Source organism: Centroberyx affinis, unplaced genomic scaffold (assembly GCF_046629955.1).
Source record: "Centroberyx affinis isolate AG114_WGS23_722 - 3 ecotype Tasmania unplaced genomic scaffold, CSIRO-AGI_Caff_v1 ptg002975l_1, whole genome shotgun sequence".
In the NCBI taxonomy this organism is placed as follows: Eukaryota; Metazoa; Chordata; class Actinopteri; order Beryciformes; family Berycidae; genus Centroberyx; species Centroberyx affinis.
Genome location: NW_027281083.1, coordinates 5,358 through 15,620, shown reverse-complemented (window position 1 = coordinate 15,620; position 10,263 = coordinate 5,358). Strand labels below are relative to the sequence as shown.

At 41.4% G+C, this 10,263-nt stretch overlaps 1 protein-coding gene across 1 annotated transcript; it reads right to left on the bottom strand.

Annotated features, from left to right (window-relative positions):
- Positions 1-376: 376 nt before the first annotated feature.
- On the bottom strand, positions 377-9,785 carry LOC139658847 (uncharacterized). The gene is made up of 4 exons (XM_071537024.1): positions 9,227-9,785; positions 7,189-7,394; positions 4,642-4,762; positions 377-1,402 (listed from the first exon to the last, which is right to left on the bottom strand). Exons 1-4 carry the CDS (start codon positions 9,719-9,721, stop codon positions 1,226-1,228), a joined length of 999 nt encoding a protein of 332 aa, XP_071393125.1. The 5' UTR covers positions 9,722-9,785; the 3' UTR covers positions 377-1,225.
- Between the last annotated feature and the right edge of the window lie 478 nt (positions 9,786-10,263).

The following is a 10,263-nucleotide window of genomic DNA, read 5'->3' as shown; positions in this document are numbered from 1 at the left end:
CAGTAGAAGACAGTGGAAGACATTGGAAGACAGTAGAAGACAGTAGAAGACTGTGGACAACAGTAGAAGACAGTAGCAGACAGTGGAAGACAGTAGAAGGTAGTGGAAGACAGTAGAAGACAGTAGAAGACAGTTGAAGACCATGGATGACAGTGGAAGACAGTAGAAGACAGTGGAAGACAGTAGAAGACAGTGGAAGTCTCACTAATTAAGCCCTTTGGCTCTGTAATGGAGTAAAGTGAGTCGGACACGTTGTACAATCTTTTATGTGGTTTTAATAAAACTTGAGCCCTTTACAATATTTCCAGTCCATCTCACACTGAGATTCAGGTTTTAAAACTGGCTGACTGAACAGCAGCGTTGGGATGGGATGCGTTACAAAATAACGTTACGGTTGCGCAAGTGAAAAGACTACCAACCTCCCTGGAGACTTCATTTCTCAAACGCGACTAGCGATAAATCTGGCGACTTTTTCAGACCATGGGAAGCAATGTTAATGTGTTGAATCCCAAAGCATTTGGCAATAAATTGGTATGCCTGATGCCGGTTTTCTCTACTTGCTTGTCTAATCCAGAGAGGTCTGATGATCACAGCGCTTCCCATACACAGCGTAGCTCCCTCCCTCTGCTGAGAGCAGGAACTGTAGGATAGGGTCCACTTGTAATTTTTACTGCCGTACGCCGCAACTGGCCCGGGTGGGTGGAGTCAGCACTTATATATAACTACCTAATAACAAGAAAAAAGGATATGAAGCTGCAGTACTGGGTTTATGCCAGCAGAGTTCACTGTTGGGCTTTCTCACAGATATGCAAATTATCATATGACATCATCTGGCGACTCCTAGCGACTTTCTGAGCAGCCAATAGCTACTTTCCTTGGAAAAGAGTTGGCAACACTGCTACCAGTGCGGTAACTCCGCCCACACAGTGTACTAATGCTTGATTTGAGGGTCTGTCGAGGCTACAAGAAATACACCTATCAAAACATATCTATTGTGTTTTATTGTTCCACTACTTACTTTTTATCATAGTGATAATGGGTACAATGATAGATAAAATTTGACAGTTGTCTTGTCCCACACTGTGCCACAGCAACACTAAAATAATATAGGGTATGTGTAATAAGAGAATTGAAGCAGACATTTAAAAGTAACGCAAAAGTTACTAATTACTTTTATTATGCAGAACTGCTGAACAGTCTTCTACAAATTCTGCTTATTTTTAATTCACACTTCAATCGTACTGTAGTTGAAGAGTGGTAAGTGATAGTGAGGCCACCCGTGCCTGACAACCTCTGCAGCTTCCTGAAAACTGTCAAAAGCACCAGCAGGTGAGATGGTGGGGTATCCCCGCTCACAGAAGTTTAGGTAATCTCTCAGGTGGTTCATGTCAAATCTCAGCGTCTGAAGAGAAAAGGAATATATAATGATGAGATACAATAGAATGGGGCAGGATCGAGTTCATCTGTTCCTACTTTACTATTATTTTCTCTGCAACAATTTTCAATAGCTAAACCTTCTCTACGAAGTACTTTTATTAATAGGCGAAATGGCTGAATTTCAGCAGGGATTGTAACAGGCGGTCCTATGGGTAGAGCAAGGCACTAACGCTGCCAGGGTTTGGGGTTCAATTCCCTGAGCAAGGCAGTGCCAGCATTAGGAGTTTGATTCCTACTGGAGCCATGCGTTGTACTACAAGGGCCTTTGGATAAAAGTATCCACCAAATTCTGTAATCTGAGTGTAAAAGGCGGTAAAATTGAAGATTAGCATGTTAGCCATGCTAGCACAGATTCCCATCCATGTTAGATCCACAGACTGGGTATAACCAAACAGCGTTAATATATAATGCTCTAAATCCATCCATAATGCTCTAAACCCACAAAGTTATACTTCATTACCCTCAAACCATAGGCCTATAGGTCATTTCTGAAACTTTTAGAAGTGTTTTAGAAAAGTGTCTTAAATTATGAATTATCTGTATGAATTGTACAGGAGGAGATGTTACCTTCAGCTCCCAATAGGTTCCCAAAAGTGTTTTCTTAATGCTCATAGCTCTATGAACCAGTAATCCCTTAAAATTGGATACAGTTACATTATTTCACTCCTTAATTCATGCAAATTCCCCTTAAAATGAGCTATTGGAGCTATTAATGGAGGAGACCCCATCTAAACCACCTTAAACAGCCCTTACATTTGACTGATTAGTTTCTACTTTAATGAGAAATTTAGGGAGACAGGAACTTTCCATTAATAACTCATTAATAACCCTTTAAACTATGCACAAAAGGCATAAAAAATCCCTTAATTTCTAGTGTCTCCACGAACCAACCCATGAATAAATCCCTTAAATCCCCATGATACTAACCTTACTTCTTTAAAGCTATGTTATTTTTAATAATAAATGGATAATTTGGTTTCGTAGTGTAGCTTCTTCCAAAATCATTAAACTGTTGCTATTACAAACTTAGTGACTGTTGGTAATGCATGCTTCCAGTTCCAAAATGATTGATTATGCTTTTATATTTATTGAGGAGCACTGCAGTTGAATAATTTTTTTAACTGAATTGTATTATAAAACAACCATAACTAACCCTAACCCACACTCTCTTTGTCAGTAATGTTTAAAGGATAAGGCTTGTGTTTTTTAATGCATTTCTTACCGTCAACAAATCCTATGAAAATAACAAAATCAGCAATGATTTTGTTTTGCCAACAAGTCTGGTCCATGTAGCTGCTGCCCAGTGCAGCCATGTCCCAGCAGCCATAGAACTCCATTGTATTAAAAAAACGATTAAAAACCCGTCACAGAGCCATGCTGCTGCTCTGCAGCATATTTCATCATCACCATGCACCGGGCCGGACGACTTTTTCCTCAAACAACTTAATAAGCCGGCTGTAAACACTTTGCCATCTCAGGAAAGTAGTTCCGTAGCACAGAAAATAGTCCCCGGCGTAATGAAGAATTTGTTCCCATTTGAATTTGATTTGGTAATAACTACAACAGCCTGACTTTTCATGGTAACAGTTAGCGATTTTTAAAATGTAAACTATGTCTTTGTGAGCTGAATTTAAAGGTACTGTTTGTAAGATGTGCCCGCACTCCGCAGGCGCGAGGGAGCATCCTGTGTATCGGCCAAAACAGTGGAAGCAGTTTCTTTTTTTTTTTTTACTTGCATTCAAATGTCAGTCACATTTGCTGATCACAGAGAAAAAAGTACGACCTGAAATTCAAGCTGTCAGTTATCAAATTTGCTGAACAAAACTCAGGAGAAGCAGCAGCAAGACATTTCTCTGTTGATCTTTTCTAAGGTAGGCTACCGTTATTTTGATACGAGGCTCTCTCTCTCTCTCTCTCTCTCTCCCTCTCTCTCTGTGCTTTAGAACGTAACCGCTGTGAAACAATCAGAAAATAATGTTTTATTTCTCTGATTCACCGGCTTTCTCGCTACTACCGCTCCCTCTCTTCATTCACTTTCTAGCTCGCTCGACCATCTCTCTCTCTCTCTCTAGCTCGCTCGACCATCTCTCTCTCTCTCTCTCTCTCGGGCTATTAATTGAAGTTATATGTAGGTTAAGTATGTTTTCAGTGCTGTGTTTTTGTGAGGAGGAACTGTGACTATGTGTGAACTTTGTCGGGTGATAACATTACATTGGCTGTATTTATAACATTATAGGTCGGCGTTAGCTTGCTAGCCAGTTTTCATTTGTGAAAACAGCAATAGTTTCACCGTGAGGCTCAGCAATGTCGCTATCTGTTATCTGCAATAACGCTAACTGTTAGTGAACTACACGGAATATGTAACGTTATATGTATTCATCATTTCCTGAATGACTGTAGTTCACCTTGCTGTGTCATTACAGCTTACCATTGTTTATTTCGCTGTTACTGTAAATCAGCATTGTAGTTCACTGTACAAACGCCAGATCCATGCAGCGTAGCTAAGTTACAGCTAGCTGGCTAACCTTAGCATAGCTTTGTGTACAGTTAGATAACGTCATTTGGCCGCCGCTGCCTGCCTTGCATCGCTCTTGGCTAGTAGAAGGCAATCGTTATACACCTTTGCTTTGTAACGTTACATCATTTATTGTTGGCTAAAATCACTATTTGTCATAATAGCTACATAAATTAGTATCATGGATCACGTTAGCTGGTGAAGTGATTTGGCAAGCTAGCCAACTAACATATCCACATACAGAAAGTATTACGTTACGAGCAAGCAAGCTATAGAAGTAGTGAAGCTGAAGAGACTAGCCACGGGAGCGCGCATAACGTCACATCCGCTGGAATCTCCCGGAAAAAACGGCCCGAGTCCTTCACATAGAATGTAGCTTTACACACTGTTACAGGCAACGGAGAAAGTCGGCTGAGGTCTCATTTTTTAAGTTACGTTACAACCTGTTCACACATTGGCAATAAAAAACGATTTATACATGTAAAACGTTTGTAAAAGTTACATATGGGACCTTTAAAGGTTTTTAGCTTACAATTGGAGCCAATGACTTCCGGGTTGACGGCTAAAAATGGTATGCATTGTTGATTTCGTTATTTTCCTAGGACTTGTTGACGGTAAGCAATGCATTAAAAAAAAACACCAGCCTTATCCTTTAAGTGAACTTCAGTTTGAATGGAAAGTCATTCTACCTGACCGTCCGCCAGGTGGAAGGCTACAGCCACATTGTCCCAAACATAGAACTGATGCATTGGCTCTGAGAGGAGGTGAGCTACCATCTGGTTCTGATATGGCTTCTTGACCAACTGGAAGCTGAGAGAGAGAAAGAGAGAGAGGGAGAGAGAGAGAGAGAGAGAGAGAGAGAGAGAGAGAGAGAGAGAGAGAGAGAGAGAGAGACCTCAGATCTTATCATCAACCCCAACAATGGATACCACGATTCCCCAAGCATCATATTAGAGATGTTTATTCCTGTAGTCTTTCAAATAAACGTAGTAGAGAACTGGTGTTGAGGGAGAACAGTAGGTTTCTACCAAACAGTACATCGGGACAAGCGGAGGGACAATCACATGAAATGATGAAACTGACGAATCCTCAATGGCATTAGGACAACATTTATTTGCAGAAGGTTAGAGATAATCTGGCCTCTGTACTTGACAGACCAGAGTTGAAAGACTTGTGGTTATGCACTGTGGAAGAAAACTCAGGAGAGAGAGGCAGTTTGACAGGTTTATTCAGTCTGCAGGCTGGGAGCCAAAGAACTCAAAATCTGTATGATTACACAGAGTTTTATAGTGTTGAATATTCATGATTATGTTAATACAGATAGAATATAGTAAAGCTATTGGTCAAAAAGTATACGGTCATATGAACAAGACTGGACAACCAATGATAATTATAGTTGTAGCACTTTAAGAAGAAGGTGACCGCCTTCTTCTAGAAGACAAGTTATTATTTTGCCAAGGCCACTTGGTCAGTGTTATCTGTGAGATAACATTAGAAATTGTTTTCTCATTCTTCACTTTGTTGAGACTCACTCACTTTTCAGTGGATTCTCGTCTGAAGCTGCTGCTCTCTTCTGCAGATCATCGATTAAATCATTCATAACCTGCGTTTCATTAGTCACTTAACCAGCCCTCCTTCACTTCCCCTCGGCACTTGGTAATATGTAGCAGCATACGTAACGCGAGTGGCCGCTTGAAAAGCAGGGGGGCGGGGTCCGAGGGGGAGCAGAATATTTTATTATATTATAAATATTATATATATATATATAAATATTGCAGATGAGTTCATTTCATAAATATGTCTAAATCCTCTAAATATTGTTTGTTTACTTGCATTTATATTTATCACCTGTTCCCATAGGCGGAAATTACGGGGGAGACAGGGGGGGTCCGGACCCCCCCTTCCTGGGAAAAACAGAGAGTTGTCCCCCTCAATATATCATTGTAAACATAACTATATAATTTCAAATAATATAATAATATATAAAAGCACTTGTGGTAATTATAGACGCAAAACAATTTTTTAAGTTTCGAAAGATTGCGTCCCCCCTCATATGCCTCACAGTGGTTTGGTCCACTGCCCGAACCCCCACACACACATGAACCCCCACACACACATGAACCCCCACACACACATGAACCCCCACACACATGAACCCCCACACACACATGAACCCCCACACACATGAACCCTCACACACACATGAACCCCCACACACATGAACCCCCACACACTTGAACCCCCACACACACACATCAGCCCTCGGTACGAGTGTCTGTGGAGCGATCTCTGGAAGTGTGTCAGTGGCTGACCTCCAGTCAGTAGCTACTTTCCAAAGGTTAACTTAAAACAAAGGATGTGTCAGACATTTTTCTTTACTTCTACCACTCAGTAGAATAAAACACATTTACAATTGTAGCCAGACTACATTTTGTTCGCTCCATTACCTCACGGTTGAATCTTGTGCGTATTGGTACAGGGCCGCCGCGTCTCCTAATGCCTGTCTGTCTGTGGAGGCTGAATTTTCGACCGATTTTCAAGCGGATTGGTTTGTTACAAATGCCAGACGTGTATTTATGATAGAGGATACTTGGTTAAATTAAAATGCAGGTTTTCATACCAAAATACTTTATCTTTTGTAGATGGTAACAGTAATATTTCTATAATAGGCTATAATATTTAAGATTAACTTACCCTACGTAATTAGGTTCTAAATATATTCTTTTTTTCTTACTGCATGTAAAATGGCTGCCACTGTGTAATTTTGTTTATAATTTTGGAAATAAATCAGGACATAAGGGTCTCCTCTATATACATTTAAGTACTTTTGGCGGCTTTGGTGTCCCCTTCAGGAATTGCTCTTGAGAATATTTTCTGTTTATTTTTCCCCCCAACAGTGAAATGAAATATCCGCCCTTGCCTGTTCCTGCACTGGAATTGATGGACGATTACAATGCATCCTGGGAGATATGCGCTTGTGAAGTCTACATCATTGTTGACTCGCTCCCTCTGCCCTTGAAGGGTCGATCTCAGAAAGTTCACTTCAGTTATCAGAGTAATGGAACGACACTTAAGATGGAGGAGGGGATTCCCCCGAGGGGAAGTCAACGAGGGCCGGTTGAAACGACTAATGAAACGCACCATTAGACTCTTCATGTGTCTAATGCTTTATTTATCCTCTCCCTCTTTTAGACACACACACACACACACACACACACACACACACACTGCAGTACCTGTGTGTCCCACACATGGCCTCAGGTCTCCAGATGAAGTGTCCGTCCTTGTAGGCGCAGACCGCATCAGGGCTGTCAGTCAGGAGAGGATAGTCTTGGAACAGCTCGTTATAGAAGTGGCTGTGGACCACCACAGAGTGCATCACTTCCTGTTTGTACAGGACGGTCTCATACACTCGGAGGATCGGCTCTGAGCCGCTGCAAAACTGCAAGGGAAAAACATGTATTAATGAAAGAGTTGATACTTGTTTATTATCCTTATTGTGTGTAAAGTCATGTATGTATGTAAAATAACATTGCAACTCTTTACAGATGAAGGTTATCATTATTTTAAAGAGGTTTAACGAGAAAAATAAATAAAGCGGTGCAGGTTAATGAATTGTTTGAGTCAATAAGATTAGCCATATTTGAAATAAAGTTTATTGACATATTTATGGAGATATCACAAAAAACGAAGATGTCATTGAAGGTGAAGTAAATTAAAATCTGCAATTCAACTGAGCCATTAAACCAACTCTCATTGTAAATATCAAACCGAGTAGAGCAGTGATCCCCAGTAGGCGGCCCGAGAGCAAAATGTCTGGCCCACGCCGACCCATTGGCATTTATGTGAACGCACCTGTCATAACATGTGAAATAAAGTACTACTCTACTTTATCTTGACCTCATCCCACACCGCACACTTGACCTACGCCCCGGTAGCGCCACTCACCAGCTAGCCGCCTGTCATCCCGTCGAGCTGGTGTTACAATACAAGGGCTTGGTAAGCAGGCTTGCCGCCGTTAACCCAGCACTCTTGGCATTTCATTGCATTATTCACAAATCAGTGTGGCGGGGAAATGAAAGAGGCGATGGATACTGTGATGAGACTGGTAAATTTCGTTCGCGAGAGTTCTAGTCTGCAACATCGCCTTTTCAGAGCATTGCTGGAGGAAATGTCAGCGGAACAGAAGGATCTTTTGCTGCATAATGAGGTTCGCTGGCTGAGCAAAGGCCGTGTGTTGGAGAGGCTGTGCGACCTGCGCGATGAGCTTGTGTCATTTTTATCCAGCCTGTAGAGCCAAAAGAGTGAGATAGAGAAAGTGTGCATGGCCAGAGACTAGTGCTCCACCCCACCCCACTCTCCACATGTTGAGTCATTCTGGCCAATAAACTCAACTTCTGTTGCGACATCTTGATGAAATAAAGTTAATCTCTTGTGTAAGGAATTACTGTTCAACACTGATGAACTGTGAAGTAAAAAGTAAAATAATTAAATGGTTGGTTTTGGACTTATTTTGTTTCAAGTCCATCTCTTGTTTCAAGAGTGCATCCCAGGCCTAAATTATTACTACCAAGACCACCACCACTACTACTACTACCACTACTACTACTACTACTACTACTACTACTACTACTACTACTACTACCACTACTAATAATAATAATGATAATAATAATAACAATAATGGTAATAGCAGCAACAACAACATCTGCACATAAAACAACTTTTTATTGGCGCAATGGGAAAAAAAACCTGGACGTTTTGGCCCTTGGCTTGGCATGCTTGACATAATTTGGCCCTTGGGGAAAATTAATTGGGGAACCCTGGAGTAGAGCAATGAAGAAATAGAGGTTAAAGAGATGTAGACAATCTTCCTTCAGAATATTTCTACAGCATATGTGCTGTAATTGGTTTAGATACACTGCAAAAAAAAAGCCAGTTAGTCTCATATTCAACCTTCAAATCTTATTTTTCTTAAACCAAGAGAAACATTCTGCAGTAAGGAGAGATAACTCCACTTGTTTCCAATGCAGCTTCACTTGTTTCAGGAGCTTTCTAGAAATGAGTGTCAATATGTTGAAACAAGTCAGAAAAGGCAGATCACTGCACTGCAAGAAAATGACACTTGATTCGACAAAGTTCCTGAAAGAAATAGATTTTCATTGGAAACAAGTGAAATTATCTAACCCTGTTGGCAGATTTTTTTATCGTAGTAAAATTATGGTTTTAGGACTCAATAATAGACTAAATGACTTGTTAAGATGTTTAACTTACCTGCTTGCAGTACGCTTCCAGCAGCTCCTGCAGAGGGAAAGTAAAGCGGTACGATCCGAGCCTGGAGGTCCCGAGGAAGGCAGGGGAGGTGGCAAACCTCCCCAGGAACTTCTCCTGTCCCCGGGCCTGCTCCTTTGTCCGGTTTGGGTATTTTTTCTCAAGGAGTCTCTTCTCAGCCGAGTCTATCTCCGCAGGTCCCACAGCCAGACTCCACCACACCAGGTCCAGGGTCTGTGGGTCTTCTGGGTCTTCCGGTCCCTCCTCTCGGTCCGGTGCACGGAAGCCCTTCTCAGTCGCAATACCATCTATTCCACTTCTGTCTGTGTCGTGTCTCAGATGGGAGACGTGAAACTCCGGTCGGGGGTATGGTGGGATATTTTCTTTGAAGAGGTACTGGTTCCAATGTTGAGCTTTCTCTTTCAAATCTGTCAGCTTCAAGTGCTGACCTTTAACAAAGTGCTTCGTGTGTCCTCTCCTGTTGAAACGTGCGTCCATGTTTAGATGAGCTGAAGGGACAAAAGAAAAGACTCATGCAAGCAAAACACACAAAAATTAAGTGAATTTGATACGGTGAAAGAAACTGCCAGATATCAAAAATGCCTGCTCACTTACTTTCGGTTTTGAACTAAGTGATCTCACAAACACAACTTCCAGATTCGGGAAATCCCCACCCACACAATACTTGTCTCTTCAACCCCCTTAATCTAACGCACCCCCTGCTTCTCTTAAGGGAACAGTCTACTATTTCATCACACAAGTAAAATGGTGCATGAGGGAAAAGTGAGCATCAGTGAAAAAAACAAAACAATTGAAAATGTCCTCCGTTGGTACAGAAGAACTCACTGTTTGCAGATAGCAAGGTTTATCTTAAGCAGAAATGAATGGGTGGCATTGTAAAAAATGCAAGGGAGTGGGCATGCTGTTTGAGGAACAGATAAAAGGGAGGGATTGTGTTGGGAATTCTTGAGGTCTGGACTGTAAGTTTGAAGGAGTCTAAATGCGTTAAGAGAGAGGGGGAAAAAACACTATGCAAAACA